Source organism: Trichechus manatus, unplaced genomic scaffold (assembly GCF_000243295.1).
Source record: "Trichechus manatus latirostris isolate Lorelei unplaced genomic scaffold, TriManLat1.0 scaffold00057, whole genome shotgun sequence".
NCBI lineage: Eukaryota > Metazoa > Chordata > Mammalia > Sirenia > Trichechidae > Trichechus > Trichechus manatus.
In genome coordinates, this window is record NW_004443993.1 from 14,363,679 (window position 1) to 14,379,654 (window position 15,976).

Genomic DNA, 15,976 nt, shown 5'->3' on the forward strand with positions numbered 1-15,976 from the left:
TGAGGCCTGGGGTGCCAGCGGCGGAGGAGGGGCTGCCCCTGGGGGTTCGCGCGCGTCGAGGCTCGGGATGGGGTGGCGGAGAGCGCCATGTCCTTTGGGCCTGGGTCCCTCCGGCCAGGGGGCAGCCAGGGGGCTGCGATCTGTGTGGGAAAGCGTGAGGTTCCGATGAGCTGAGGGTGGGGGTGAACAGGAAGCGGGGGCTGCGTGGGTGTGTCCGCCCCCAGACAAGTCTTGGGTGGGCTCCAACCCCCTGAGCACGACCCACCCAGTCCCAGTCTCCACCCTGGCTGAATCTCCCGCAGCTCCGTGTCTGCCCTGGGCCTCACTTTTCCTCATCTGCTGAATGGGTGATAGCCCTGCTCAGCCTCCCAGAGCCACCCCTGAGCCAAGCCCTCCCGCAGGGGGCCCTGGGTACACGATGACTCATATGCCAGCGTCCTGGCCGAGAGGTTTGGGCTTCAGCAGGCAATCCAGACGGGGAAGAGGTGGATGGGAGAGGGTGGTGATCAGAGCCGTGATGGGGGAGGAGGGCGGAGGAGGGGCCCACCAGAGCAGCCAGGTCCAGCCTGGAGGGCCAGGGACATCTGAATTGAGACCAGCAGGGTGAGGAGGCACTGGCCAGACGTGGGGAAACAAGGCTCCTGGCGGAAGGCGTGGGAGGAGAGCTTGGTGGTGCCTGTGGTCAGAGCAGCCTGAGAGCTGAGGCGTCATTGGAGGTGGCAGGTTGCCATGGAAGGATGGTTTGTACCAGCCCCTAGGGGCCAGACCAGGGTCCCCTGGTGCAAAGTGAGACTCCAGAAACCCGGACAGACCACAAACTCACCAGCAGGAAGGCTCCAGCCTCTGTGAAAAGTGTGCTGCCCGCCTCCACCTCGCTATCACGGCTTGTTGGGGTGGCCCCTGCCCCGAGCAGCCTGGAGATCACGCCCAGAGCTCCACGGGCAGCCTGTGAGACATAACGCATAACCCTGGGGCCTCGTGTAGTCAGTCAACAAACATGTCTTGAGCTCCTAGCTGGTGCCAGGTGCCGTGTGAGGAGTAGGGCAGGAGGGGCAGCCAGGAGACCAGGGAGGAGGAGGGTGTGGTCATCCCAGCAACCGGTGATGGGGTCCTGGACCTCAGGGCGGCTGTAGGGTGGAGAGTAGGGACTGGAACTGGTGTGTTTAGCGGCAGAATGCTGCCGTAATGGGGGGAGGTAAGGTGGCCTCAGGTTGCCAGCTGGGGGCTGTTGCAGGTTTGGGATCAGCCTGGGCCAGGGAAGCTGCAGGTGGCTGTGGGAGGCGTCGTCTTAGAGAGGGTTCCCTCTAAGCTGAAAGCTGTGAACCCTCCTGTCCTCTCTCCCCCACCAGCTCCACCAGCATGAACAGCCTCAACTACCAAGACATTTTCAAAGAAGACGAGAACTCAGGTGCGTGCCCCAGGGCTGAGGGCGGGGCAGGGTAAGTGAAGGGACATTGTGAGGTGTGGCTAGTGGTGCCGTGGCTGAAGTGGGGACACTGGGGAGACCCACCCCCAGCCCACGATGACAGCATGGGGTTCTCATCTGGTTACAAATAGTCCCCAACCCTACTACTGAATCATCAGCTCAGGGCTTGGAGGCTGCAACTCCAGAAGGATCAGGACCGCCCCGCTGGGCATGTGGCCTCAGACACCTCACAGCCCACGACCTAGCCTCAGTTTGCCCCATCTGTAAAATGGGCAGACTTTGATGGGTCCTGTTGTCTGAGTCTTTGGGAACGGCTCACAGTGCGGGGGAAAGGGGCAGGGCCGTGCTGCAGATCTGCTTGTGCGCCCTGAGCGCCTACTGCATGCAGGGACCAAGCTGCCCCCCATCCCAGGTACCTGCAGGTCCCTCCACCCCTGCCCCGTTTGTTTACCAGCTCCGGCATCCCTGGCTGTGAGCTGGGCGTCTCCAGCGTCCGGGTCCCCAGGGGTCCTGTTAGTTCTCCCTCGGGGTGTCATTAGAGCGTGTCTGTCTCGGGCCCCATGCCACCCCGTTCTCGCTTCAGCACTCACTTGGGAGGTGAAGGCCAACGACCGGTACTACCACTGGCAGTTCAAGGAGAAGGTCTTCCTGTGCTGCCAAAAGAAGAGGTACAAGGTGAGTGCCAGCCCGGCTGTGGGCAGGTAGCAAGCTGGTCCCGCCCCGCCCCACCGGCTCAGCTCCAAACCCCAGCCAGCACCCCTGGAGGCTCCGCGTCCTCTTCCCCAGAGCTGGTCCTGCCCTGCCTCCACGGGGCTGCTGGGGTCTACCAGCAGTCACCGCCAGGACCACCTTCAGGGTCTTGCTCTTTGCGGTACCCGAGTTCTGCCTGTGCTTCTGTTTGCTTGACATTCTCATTACAGACTTGAGCACTGTTGCCTCGACCTAAGGTACTCCCCTGTGTGGTGGGCGAGTTACTGCCATCTCCTCTGCCCCTCCCCAGCCCTTAGAATAAGAGATGTCCACCTGGTGCTACCTAGAACGTCCTGTGTGCCTGCTGCTTTGGGAAATGCTTAGCCAGGGCTTGAAGAGCTTTGCACTCAGTAGAGGTTTGGTGAATGCTGGACTGAGGCCTGCAATTCAGCAGGTGCTCAATTAATGCTGTCTTGAGGCCTTGCGTGCAGTAGGTGCTCAATTAATGTTGGCTTGAGACCTTCCATTCAGTAAGCACATAATTAATGCTGGCCTGAGGTCCTACATTTTGCAGGGCTCAGTAAATGTTAGTTCAAGGCCTTGCATTTAATAGATACTCAATTAATGCTGACTTGAGGCTTTGCGTTCCGTAGTCACTCACTGTTGGATTGAGGCCTTGCATTCAGCAGGTGTTCAGTAAACGCCATTTGAAGATCTTGCTTCAGTAAGCACATAATTAATGTTGGCCTGAGGGCTTACATTCAGCAGGCTCTCAGTAAATGCTGACTTGAGGCCTTGCACGCAGTAGGTGCTCAATTAATGTTGGCTTGAATGTTGGATGAAATCTTCGCATTCAGCAGATGCTCAGTAAATACTAGCTTGAGGCACTGCATTCAGTAGATGCTCAATTAATGCTGACTTGAGGCCTTAACATTCAATACAGTCGGCCCTGCATATCCATGGGTTCCCTGTCCGCAGATTCAACCAAGGATCAAAAAATATTTGGGGGTGGTGGGGAAAGAAATTTCCAGAAAGGAAAACTTGATCTGCAGTGCGCGGAGCACCGCACCAAATCCAGGCGAGTGAAGTGACGTGTGGGCATCCCCGGCTGTAGCCTCCTGCCAGCTCACAGACCCTCAGTCTCCCCGGCACTGGCCGGCTGAGCACTGTTCGCCTCGCGTCTCGTTCGTTCGCTGCTTGTGCTGTGCACACCCTTTGCTTCTTCGAAAAAAAGCAACGAAGTGGGCAAAGCCACCCCTCAAAGCCTAAGCGTGAGCAGAAAGCGCTGCTTACATTACATAGCACTTTGCAACTATTTTGATAGCATCTACATGGTATTAGGTCTTATAAGTCATCTAGAAATGATTTAAAACATACAGAAGGATGTGCGTAGGTTATGTGCAAATACTACGCCGTTTTATGTAAGGGACTTGAGCATCCTCGGATTTGGGTTATCCACGGGGGTCCTGGAACCAATCCCCCAAGGACACCGAGGGACAGCTATAGTCGCTCAATGTTGGACTGAGGCCTTGTATTCAGCAGGCACTCAATAACTGCTGGCTTGAGGCCTTGCGTTCAGAAGATGTTTGGTTAATGCTGGCTCCCCCAGAGTTGTTACCCTCGTACCGGTGGCCTTTTGCACCCGCAGCCCCAGAGGGTGCAGGGTGCGGCCAAGGTGTGGCAGGGCTAACAGGGGGCCCCTGGCCTGGGCAGTGCCCCCTGCCAGCTGGCCCCAGGCGGGTGGCTCTCATTGCAGACCAACATTATTCACACGGCCAAGTATAACGTCTTCACCTTCCTGCCGCTGAACCTGTATGAGCAATTCCACCGCGTGTCCAACCTCTACTTCCTCCTTATCATCATCCTACAGGTGCGCGGAGGCCCCAGGGTTGCCTGGGGGTGGGGGCAGCCTCAGGCATCCATTCCCTCTGCCTGTTCTTCCCCTGCCCTGGGGCTCACAGCTGAAGTGCCACTTCCTCCAGGAAGCCCTCCCGGACCCCCTTCTGGACATCCCTTGGAAGACCTAGAGCTGTTGAATAGTGTGTTTATCTGAGTGGTTAGAGGCTTAATGTCCGGCTCCCCACAGCCGGCGCCCTCTTTTTCGGGGCCTGGAACACAAAAGGCGCTCACTATATGTTGAAAGGTGAAGCGTGGATGGATGGAACCCCAGGTCCAAGAGGGCACCCTCTCTGGGACCTGCTGGCCCCCGGGCTGGACGTGGCCTTGGCCACATGGCTGTCTGGACCACCTGCCTGCTGACCAGCTTCAGAGGACCCTGAGGAAGGAGGAGCAGGCCAGAGCAGGGTGGGGGCAGGCACCTGACCTGGGCATCTCCCTCTCAGGGGGTGGGTGCTATTTCCAGAGCCCCCCACCCCACCCAGCAGCTCATTTCTGCTCTGAATAAAGGGAGACTCTCTGCTTTTATCCATTAACCCAAAAAACATTTACTGAGCGCCTACTGTGTGCAGCCCCGATGTCAGGGCTGGGTGTCTAGTGGGGGTGACTGTCATTGAGAGAACATGGCTACAGGGATGGGGAAGGGTGAGGGACAAGCTTGGGGCTGGGGAGGGCTTCCTGGAGGAGGTGACATGGGACAGATAAAGGACTAAAGGACACGGTCCCGAGGGGGGTGTGTGGGGAGATGGCCAGACCAGGACGGAGATGGTCAGCAGTCGAGTCACAGGGTCACACGGAGTTAGGCTCGGTGGAGGGTGGGTGTGGTGGTCAGGGGAGGCCTCCGGAAGAGTCTGGGATGACCTGCCCATCTATGTCAGGGAATCCCAGAGATCTCCACGCTGCCCTGGTTCACGCTCTTTGCCCCGCTGGTCTGCCTGCTCATTATCCGCGCTGCACGCGACCTGGTGGATGACATCGTGAGTGGGCTGGGAGGCTGGTGTGGGCTGGGGGAGGCACTGGCCACAGAACTTGGGCTGCAGCGGCCGCACTGGGCAGCTGGGAGGGCGGCTGTGGTGACCGTGTTGTCTCGGCACTGACGTCCAGAATGTCTTGGTGGCCATATTGTTTTCTAGCTGTATTCCTTGGTGGCTGTGGTGGGGGGTACAGGGGCAGTTCCGGGCAAACTAGGATGAGCTGGACGCCCCGCCTGTCAGCCGTGTGACCTCGGTGACCACTGTACTTTTGTGACCGTGTTGAGCAGGTGCCTGTCAGCTCTGTCAGCCATGTTGTTTCAATGGCCATTGTTTCTGGTTTTGATTTTCCTCATAACTTTGCAGCCTTTATTTCAAATATTTAAAATTCCTTTTTTGGTAAATATATATGTAACAAAACATCTGAGGTAGCCGTTGCGTTCTGGTGACCACGCTGGGGAGGTGCTTGTGGCTCTGGCAGCCATATTGTTTGGGGGCCATTGTGCCTTGGCGGCCATATTGGGCAGATGGTCTGGGGCCACACTGTGTGGCCGGCGGAACCTGCCCTCCTCTCGCTAACAGCAACTGGCCCAGGCAGACCTCACCCCCGTGGTCCCTGGACAGACTCAGCGTTGCGTGGGGTTGGTTGACTGGGACACCTTGGTTCCCTCCTACCTCCTTGTGAGCAGGGACTGCCGATCAGCCTGGGTGTGGCAGTGGGTGTGGCCAGGAGTGTGGCTGGGGCATGGCCGGGAGAGTGGGAAGTCCATCTCTCTGACCCTCCCTCTCGGCCCAGGGGCGGCACAGGAGTGACACTGCCGTCAACAACAGGCCCTGCCAGATCCTAGTGGGGAAGAGGTGAGGCTGGGGCAGTGGGCGGGGAGAGTGGGGTGCCCCCAGAATGTCCGGCACCTTCAATGCCCCTGGAAGTCCTGGTTGAGTATGACAGAGGACCCAAGATGGCATTTATTAGCCACCAGCTGTCTACCAGGCTTGGAGCTGGCCCTGTAATGAGGGTGAAGAGGCCAGGGGTTGGATTCTTATCCCTTGGGGGGCTTAGAAGTAGCTGAGGGGGGAGGACCTGGAGGTCACTGGACAGGACTGTGGAGCCATGAGGAAGGAGGAGGGATGTTAGGGAGGCTTCCTGGAGAGGCAGGGAGCTGAGGGAGGCTGGGAGGGGGAGCAGAGGCCTAGGGGTGAGAACTCGTCACCTCCCTGGCCCAGCCACCATCCCACCCTTCCCCTCTGCCCCATTCATTCATCCATCTATCCACCCATCCCTCAATCCGCCCATTCATCCATCCAGCTATCCATCTGTCCATCCTTCCATCCATCTTCTATTCATCCATCCACCATTCATCCGTCCGTCATCCATCCATCTATTCTTTTATTCATCATCTATCCATCCGTCCATCATCTATCTGTTCATCCATTTACCATCCTTCCACCCATCCATTCATCATCCATCCATCTATCCTTTCATTCAATCCATCCACCCATCCACTATCAATCCATCATTCATCCACCATCCATCTGGAGAGGCAGGGAGCCAAGGGAGGCTGGGAGGGGGAATATGTCACCCTACCCCTCTGCTCCAGTCATCCGTCCATTTATTTACCCATCCATCTATCCGTTCATCGTCCATCCATCCATCCGTCTGTTCATCCATCTGTCCATCCATCAATCCATCCATCATCCATCCATCCATCCATCCATCCATCATCCATTCATCTATCATCCAACCATCCATCCACCATCCATCCATCATCCATCCATTTATCTGTCCATCCATCCACCATCCATCTATCCATCCATTCATCAATCCATCCACCATCCTCCATCCATCCATCCATCCACCATCCATCCATAATCCATCCATCTATCCATCCATTTTTCCATCATCCATCCATCCATTCATCCACCATCCATCCATCGTACATCCATCTATCATCCATCAGCCCATTCGTCTCTCTGTCCATCCATTCATCCATCCATCCATCCATCCATCATCCATCCATCCATCCACCGTTCATCCATCTATCCACTAACCATTTATCCTCCATCCATCCATCCTTTCTTCCATCCGGGTTGGGCCAGTGCCGGGCAGTGAGGGGAACCCCCTCATGCCTGCCACCCCCCACCCGCAGATTCCTGTGGAAGAAATGGAAGGACCTGTGTGTGGGGGACGTGGTCTGCCTGCAGAAGGACAGCATCGTCCCGGTGAGCCTGAGGCAGCCCCACCCAGGAGGACCACCTCCCCTCCCAGTCTTCCCACCCTGCTGCAGCAGGGGCCTTGTTTCCTTCAACTGCTCCCTGCCCTCCAGGCCGACATGCTACTGCTTGCCAGCACTGAGCCCAGCAGCCTGTGCTACGTGGAGACAGCCGACGTCGACGGGTAAGAGGCCCAGGCTGGGAGGCCCAGGGAATTGGCACACAAGGCCCCAAGGAGTCCCTTTTCTTGGTTGCCAAGGAGGTAGCTTGCCAAGCCAGCTTAGATATTTTGGTCATTTACCCACAAGCATTTATGGGGGCCTGCAAGGCACAGAGGTCCCTGGTGGAGGAAACAGTTAAGCACTCAGCTGCTAACTGAAAAGTTTAAAGTTTGAGTCCACCCAGAGGCACCTTGGAAGAAAGCCTTGGCCATCTGCTTCTGAAAAATCAGCCACTGAAAATCCTGGTCACTATGAGTTGGAATTGACTCAACGGCAGTGTTTTTTTTTTTTTTTTATGGGTTGAAAATCTTACGGGGAGCACAGTTCTACTCTGACACACGTGGGGTTGCCAGGAGTTGGGATCGACTCAGTGGAAACTGGGTTGGTTTTTTTTGCTAAGGCACTGGGTGCTTTTCCAGCCAGTGGGGGTGGTGGTGGCGGGAGACAACCCAAGCGTCCATCAGCAGATGAATGGCTAAACACAGAGTGGTCCATCTGCACAACGGAAGGTCACTCAGCCGTAAAGAGGGATGAAATTCTGCTAGGTGCTCCAGTGGGGGCGCATGAGCCTTGAAAACATGATGCTCGGTGAGAGAAGCCAGACACAAAAGTACAAACATTGTCTCATCCCACTTATGTGAAATGTCCAAGACAGGCAAATCCATAGAGACAGAAAGTGGATTAGTGGTTGCCAGGGGCTGGGGATGGGCAACGAGGAGTGACTGCTAACGGGTGTGGGCGTTCTGTATGGGGTGATGGAAAAGTGTTGGAACTAGATGGTGGTGTGGGTTGTACAACGTGGTGAAGGTAAGTGATGCCACTGAATGGTGCGCTCAGAAACGGTTACGATGCCACAGCCTCTTCTAGCTTGAGACCAGAAGAACTAGATGGTGCCCGGCTACCACACTGACCGCTCTGACCGGGACCACGAGAGAACATTCCGGTTAGAGGAGGAGAAAAATGCAGAACAAAATTCAAATTAATAAAAAAGACCAGACTTACTGGTCTGGTACCAAGACTGGAGGAACCCCAGAGATGATAGCCCTAAGACCTTCTGACCTGGAACTGAAGCCACTCCCGGCAGTTGCCTTTCAGCCAAATAATAGACAGGCCTATAAAATAAACCCATGAGGCACGTGCTCTCAGAGCAATCAACTATATGAGACCGGAAGGGCAACATTTGCCCAAAAGCAAAGATGAGAAGGCAGGAAGGGGCAGGGAAACCGGATGAGTGGAAACAGGGAGCCCAGGGTGGAAATGGGGAGAGTGCTGACACATGGCGGGGATTGGAACCAACCTCACGGAAAAATTTGTGTGTGAAGTATTGAATGGGAAGCTAATCTGCTGTGCAAACTTTCACCTAAAGCACAATAAAATGTTCAAAAAAAATTATTAAAATGGCAGTTTTTTTGGTCATACGTATCTTACCACCAATAAAAAATTCAAACATTAAAAAAAAGAATGAAGCAGAAGAAAGGACTTGTCTACTTTCTTTGCACAGACATTTCTGGGGCCTGACTGTGTGCCAGGCCTCACTGCCCGTGCGAGAAGGCCTGGGCGCCGCCTCAGCGCTCTCTCTGAGCCTCGGCCTCCGGACGGGGGCCTGGGGGCTCCTTGCTGGGACATTGTCTGTTGCCACCTCCACCTACTTCCCCTCCTTGTCACCAGGGAGACCAACCTGAAGTTCAGACAAGCCCTGGCGGTCACCCACCACGAGCTGAACAATACAAGGAAGATGGCCACCTTCCAAGGTGAGAGGCCCTGAGCGGGGCGCCGTCCATCCCAGCCACCCCGTCCCGGCCTCCGTGACCACCTCTGAAAAATGGGCGTGAAAATTTCCCACCTCGGAGGGTCTTGGTGACGGTAAGCGCTCGGCTGCTAACATAAATGTTGAAGGTTCAAGCCCACCCCAGTGGCACCACGGAAGAAAGTGCTGGCAGTCTGCTTCTGTAAAGATCACGGCTGAGAAACCCTGTACAACAGTTCTCTCTGCAACACGGGGTGTTGCCTCGAGTCGGTGGCAGTTAATGGGGGGCTGTGTCCCCACCAGGCACAGTCAGCGCTCAGTAATTGTCCGTTCTCCAGTTCATTGCTGATTCTTGGGAGCCCCTCCCTCCCCACACATTTACTGAGCGCCGACTGTGTGCCAGGTGCTGGGCAGGGCCCCCGGGTCATGGTGTGCCTGAGATAGGCCTTGGGCCTGCCCTCATGGAGCTCACAGATGTTATTGGCGTCACCACAGAGATAAGTGTCACATCCGGGGATCAGAACCCTGAGAGGGAACTAAGCGGGGGGTGTGGGGGTCTGATCTAGTTGGAGGATCTGGGTGGGCTTCCCGGAGGAGACGTGCATCCAGGGAAAGCCTTCCTGGCAGAGGAAACAGCGTGCATGAAGGCCCTGAGGCAGAAGGGGCTAGCTTTGGAGAATCGCAGAGGAGGCCTCGTGGTGGGGCTGGAGGTGTGAGTGGGGGGCAGTGGGGGACTCCGAGAGCGCCAGAGCCGGAGGGTGACAGAAGAGCACCCTCAGTTGGAGGTGGGTGGCAGGGTTCCCGGGGAGGAGGCCCAGAGCCCAGCCATGCCCGTGGCCTGCTGACCGCTCGGTCGCCCCTAGGCAAGGTGGTCTGCGAAAAGCCCAACAGCCGGATGCACAATTTTGTGGGGTCCCTGGAGTGGAAGGGCAAGAAATACCCCCTCGACAGCGGCAACATCCTCCTGCGTGGCTGCAAGATCCGCAACACGGATGCCTGCTACGGACTGGTCATCTACGCCGGTACAGCTGCTGGGGCCCGAGGCGGGGGCTGCTCGGGTCGGGGGCAGCTGCCCTGGGGCCCTGGGGCAGGGGCTGGCCGGGCCAGGGGCTGGGCAGGAACCCCGAGGCTGCTGATGGGAAGTCGGGGAGCCAGGCCTGGGCAACGTGGGGCTCCTGGCTTGGCTTTTCTGGACCCCAGAGTCTGAAACTGTAAAAAGGGACATGTTGAGCTAGCACCCTTGTTTTGGCTGGAAAAAGTGGGGTTCTTGCATGGAGGCCAGAATTGGATGGACATATGGCAGGATGGGCAGATGTATGGGCAGGTGGGTGGGTGGATGGATGGATGGATGATGGATGGATGGGTGGATGATGGATGGATGGGGTGGATCATGGACGGACGGATGGATGGATTGATGGATGGATGGATGGATGATGGATGGATGGGGTGGATGGATGGGTGGGTGGATGGATCATGGACAGATGGATGGGTGGGTGGATGGGTCATGGACGGATGGGTGGGTGGATGGATGGAGGATGGGTGGATGGAAAGAAAAGATGAGTGGATATAAAAATGAATGGATGGATTGAGGATGGGTGAATGGGTGGATGGATGGATGGATGGATGGATGGATGGATGGATGGATGGATGGATGGATGTGTGGGTGGGTGGATGGAAGAAAGGATGGCTGAGCAGAAAGATGGATGGGTGGATGGATGGGGTGGATCATGGATGGATGGATGGGTGGATGGATGATGGATGGATGTATGGATGGATGGATGGGGTGGCTGGATGGGTGGATGAGTGGATGGGTGGACAGAAGGAAGGATGGCTGAGCAGAAGGATGGATGGATGGATAGATGGATGAAGGATGGGTAGATGGATGGATGGGTGGATGGAAGGAAGGATGGCTGAGCAGAAAGAAGGACGGCTGGATGGATGGAAGATGGGTGGATGGGTAGATGTAAGGATGCATGAGTGGATGGAAGGATGGGTGAGCAGGAAGATGGGTGGATGGAAGGATGAACAGGTAAATAGGTGGACAAATGCATAGAAGGCTGGGTGGACAGACGGATGGATAGACGGATGGATGGCTCTCTGTGAGTATGAAGAATTAGGGGTCTGCCTTTTGACTAAATGGTACACAAGACTCCTTCTGTCAGTGCCCCAGACCCTCCCACCTCCTTAGTGAAGGCGGTGGAAGCACTGCCCCTGGGGCTCTCCGGCCATGTAGACAGCAGGGTACAGCAATAGGAAAAAAGAAAGGAAGGAAGTCGGAAGACAGGCCAGGTTCTCAGAGCTCCTGAGCCTCCAGGGAAGGGCAGCCCACACCCAAACCCTGCCAAAGTGTCCCCGGGCTCGGCCACTGGAACCGATGCCCCCTGCCTGGCCTGGCCCCACAGGTTTCGACACAAAGATCATGAAGAACTGTGGCAAAATCCACCTGAAGAGAACGAAGCTGGACCACCTGGTGAATAGGCTGGTGATCATGGTGAGCTGTGAGGGGCGGGGAGGGCCTGCAGGAGGGTTGTCCCCCGGGGTCTCCATTTCCCTCCTTTGCAAAGTCTCAGGCCTGATCCCATGGACAGGTCTTTGGACCCAAGACTCTTCTTAAAAAATAACAATTAAAAAAACTTATTTTATAAAATAAATTTTGATTTTGACGTTTCCCAAACCTGCAGAAAATAATACAATGCTCATGCGCCCTCCACTGAAATTTAACAACCCTTAAATGTTTGCCCAAGAGGCAGCGGTGGCTTAGTGTTTGAACGCTCACCTCCCATGCGGGAGGCCTGGGTTAGATTCCCGGTCAACGCACCTCATGTGTAGCCACCACCCCTCTGTCGGTGGAGGCTTGCGTGTTGCTATGATGCTGAACAGGTTTCAGTGATGCTTCATATCTAAGAGGAACTAGGAAGAAAGGCCTGGCTATATACTTCCAAAAACAAGCCAATGAAAATCCCATAGATCCCAACAGTTTGACCCGAAACTGATACCAGAGATGGTGCAGGACCAGACAGCATCTGTTCTGTGATCCGTGGGGTCCCCATGAGTCTGGGGCCCACTCGATGGCAGCTAACAGCAAGCATTTGTCCAATTGTTTTCTTTTTTAATTATTGAAATAAAAAATATATATATAAGGCACAAAGCCTGGCAGAGACCCTGGAAGTTCCCCTCCCCCTGGGACTCCCAGCCCCCTCTCTCCCCCCATCTGGGTAGCAGAGGTGGCAGGGGATGGAGGCAGGGGGACTTCCTGTCTTCTCCGGTCCCCCCCCCGGTGCGTCCCTGGCTGTCCAGGTGGCTCCCTCAGCACCACCCTCTCCTGTGCCTACAGATCTTTCTGTTCTTGCTGCTGGTCTCCATGGGCTTGGCCCTGGGCTTCAGGTACAAGATCAAGGAATTCAGGACCAAACACTACTACATCTCGTCCAACTACAAGCGCACCGACACCATGGAATCCTTCTTCACCTTCTGGGGCTTCCTCATCCTGCTCAGTGTCATGGTCCCGATGGCCCTGTTTATCATGTGAGTGCCAGCTGGCTGCCCTGCACTCAGTGCTTGGATGGGGAAAGTGAGGCCCATGGAGCCCCCGGGGGGCACAAACAGCCATCTTGCGCTCAGCTGCTCACCGCAAGGCTGGTGATTCAAGTCCACCCAGAGGTGCCTCAGAAGAAAGGCCTGGTGATCTCCTTCCAGAAAATCAGCCACTGAAAACCTCATGGAGCACAGTTCTACTCTGACACACGTGGGGTCACCGTGAGCTGGGGTCGACTCAAGAGCTGGTTTGGTGGCCAGGTGGGGTGGGGGGAGCAGTGGGCAGGGCTGGGGACAGGGGCGTCCCAGGAGTCCGGGGCCAGTGTGAGCGGGTGTGCCTTGCAGCGCCGAGTTCATCTACCTGGGGAACAGCATCTTCATCAACTGGGACACGCAGATGTACTACGCACCTCTAGACACGCCCGCCAAGGCCCGCAGCACCAGCCTCAACGACCAGCTGGGCCAGGTGGAGTACATCTTCTCGGACAAGACGGGCACACTCACCCAGAACATCATGACCTTCAAGAAGTGTTGCATCAATGGCCACATCTACGGTGGGTCTCCCCTGCCCCCACCCGGTGTCCCCTCCCCACCGGGACCCCCCCAGCCCCAAGGACCGCCCCCTGCCCCCCGGGGTCTTAGCCGGGTCCAGCCGGAATCCGAGCCGACCGTGTTGTTGTTAGCTCCTGTCCCGTCGACTCTGACTCATCTTGACCCCATGTGACAGAGTGGAACTGCCCCACAGGGCTTCCTAGGCTGTCATCTTTACAGCGTTAGGATTTCATTTTACTTGGATCCACAATCAACGCCCATGGAAGCAGCAGCAAAAGACACATTGCATTGGGCAAATCTGCTGCAAAAAGACCTCTTTGAAGTGTTACAAAGCAAAGATGTCACTTCAAGCACTAAGGTGCCCCTGACCCAAGCCATGGTGTTTTCAGTCGCCTCCTATGCACGCAAAAGCTGGACAATGAATAAGGAGGACCAGAGAAGAATTGATGCCTTTGAATTATGGTGTTGGTGAAGAATATTGAATATACCTTGGACTGCCAGAAGAAGGAACAAATCGGTTTTGGAAGAAGTACAGCCAGAGTGCTCCTTGGAAGCAAGGATGGTGAGACTTTGTCTCACATACTTTGGACATGTTGTCAGGAGGGATCAGTCCCTGGAGAAGGACATCATGCTTGGTAAAGCAGAGGGTCAGCGAAAAAGAGGAAGACCCTCAGTGAGATGGATTGACACCGTGGCTGTGAAAATGGGCTCAAACACAGCAACAATTGTGAGGATGGGGAAGGACCGGGCGGCGTTTCGTTCTGTTGTCCACGGGGGCGCTGTGAGTCGGCACAGCTCGACGGCACGTAACAATGACAACAACACTGAAACGTGTGAGAACCATTCTTAGCTTCCGGCCCTATGGAAACGGCGGTGGGGCACGCGGTGCCAGCCCCTGGTCTAGTCTATAAGGTAGGGGTACGGGATTTATGCCAGGAGCTGACAGAGACCCAGAAGACTAAGAAATGGGTGTAGCAGGCAATTTCTGGTACAAAAAAGGGTACGCGTTCCGTGGTAAAAATGGGCCCATCCCTGCTGGTAGATGCCCCCTGATCCTCAGCCAAGGACGGGGGAGGCAATAGGACACGGTGGGGTCTGTGGAGAGCAGGAGGGCTGGAGCTCCGATCAAAGCGGGCAGACCCACTCAGCACCAACCCCTGACGTGACTAAATCATCTGATGTTTCCGGAACACCCACGAGCCAGGTTTCTACGTGACAAGAGACTTGGTGGCAAAACGGTTAAGTGCTCGGCTGCTAAGCAGAAGATTGGTGGTTTGAAGCCACCCAGAGGCTCCTCAGGAGAAAAGATCTGGCAGTCTGCTCCCATAAAGATTGTTGTTGTTAGGAGCCGTCGAATCAGTTCCGAGTCATAGCAACCCCACGTACAACAGAACGAAACCCTGCCCGGTCCTGCGCCATCCTCACAATTGTTATTATGTTTGAGCCCATTGTTGCAGCCACCATGTCAGTCCATCTTCTTGAGGGTCTTCCTCTTTTTTGCTGGCCCTCTGCTTTACCAAGCATGATGTCCTTCTCCAGGGACTGGTCCCACCTGATAACATGCCCAAATTACGTGAGACGAAGTCTCGCCATCTTTGCTTCTTAGGGGCATTCTGGCTGTTCTTCTTCCAAGACAGATTTATTTGTTTATCTGGCAGTCCATGGTATATTCAATATTCTTCGCCAACATCATAATTGAAACGCATCAATTCTTCGTTCTTCCTTATTCACTGTCCAGCTTTCACATACATATGAGGTGACTGAAAACACCATGGCTTGGGTCAGGCGCACCTTAGTCCTTTAAGTGACATCTTTGCTTTTTAACACTTTAAAGAGGTCTTTTGCAGCAGATTTGCCAAATGCAATGCGTCTTTTGATTTCCTGACTGCTGCTTCCATGGGCGTTGATTGTGGATCCAGGTAAAATGAAATCCTTGACAACATCAATCTTTTCTCCATTTATCATGATGTTACTTATTGGTCCAGTTGTGAGGATTTTTGCTTTCTTTATGTTGAGGTGTAATCCATACTGAAGGCTGTGGTCTTTGATCTTCATCAGTAAGTGCTTCAAGTCTTTTTTGCTAGGAAACCCTGTGGGGCCATTCTCCTCTGTCAAATGGGGTCGCTATGAGTTGGAATCGACAGCACCTAACCACAACTCTCAATTTTCAAAAGTCAGTGGCCAAGTCCAGGTTTTCAAAAGACCCTTCGAGAGGATCAAACAGCGCGTCCCACGGCGCCAAGTCCCGCTCTGGCTGCCCTTTGGGGACACCTGGGGGATGCGGCCACATCTTTGTCCCCTTTGTGCAGGAGGCTGGGTGGCTACTTGGTTGTTAGGGGTTGTCCGGCTGCGTCCAGTGGCCCTGGGAAGGCTGCAGTGGGGGCGGGGGCCTCGGGGAACTGAGCCTGAAGCAGTGTCTCTCCCCAGGGCCAGACAATGAAGACACCCTGCCTAAGGTGAGCCCCGCGCTGCTGCCCCGAATGTTGGGGTTAGGGGCCGGCAGGGACCCCCCAACACAGCCCGCCTGTCCCCGCCTTCGCTCTCCAGGTGAATCCCTACCTGTGGAACGAGTTTGCAGATGGGAAGCTTCTGTTCCACAACAAGGAGCTGCTGTCGGCCGTGCGGGCCAAGAAGGACAAGGTTGTGCAGGAGTTCTGGCGCCTGCTGGCTCTGTGCCACACCGTCATGGTGCGGGAGCAGAACAGTGAGTGCCTCCCCCCAGTGCCGC

At 55.5% G+C, this 15,976-nt stretch overlaps 1 protein-coding gene across 1 annotated transcript in view; it reads left to right on the forward strand.

The window, feature by feature from the left end:
* Positions 1-517: 517 nt before the first annotated feature.
* ATP8B3 (ATPase phospholipid transporting 8B3) overlaps positions 518-15,976 on the forward strand; it is a 33,561-nt gene continuing 18,102 nt past the window's right edge. The window contains exons 1-16 of the mRNA XM_023733158.1: positions 518-603; positions 1,350-1,408; positions 2,010-2,101; positions 3,873-3,986; positions 4,891-4,989; positions 5,780-5,841; positions 7,131-7,203; positions 7,308-7,378; positions 9,084-9,166; positions 10,026-10,184; positions 11,244-11,261; positions 11,565-11,653; positions 12,497-12,687; positions 13,042-13,250; positions 15,676-15,704; positions 15,796-15,956. Of these exons, the coding sequence (XP_023588926.1) occupies positions 518-603; positions 1,350-1,408; positions 2,010-2,101; positions 3,873-3,986; positions 4,891-4,989; positions 5,780-5,841; positions 7,131-7,203; positions 7,308-7,378; positions 9,084-9,166; positions 10,026-10,184; positions 11,244-11,261; positions 11,565-11,653; positions 12,497-12,687; positions 13,042-13,250; positions 15,676-15,704; positions 15,796-15,956 (1,595 nt within the window). The remainder of the gene's footprint in view (positions 604-1,349; positions 1,409-2,009; positions 2,102-3,872; positions 3,987-4,890; positions 4,990-5,779; positions 5,842-7,130; positions 7,204-7,307; positions 7,379-9,083; positions 9,167-10,025; positions 10,185-11,243; positions 11,262-11,564; positions 11,654-12,496; positions 12,688-13,041; positions 13,251-15,675; positions 15,705-15,795; positions 15,957-15,976) is intronic.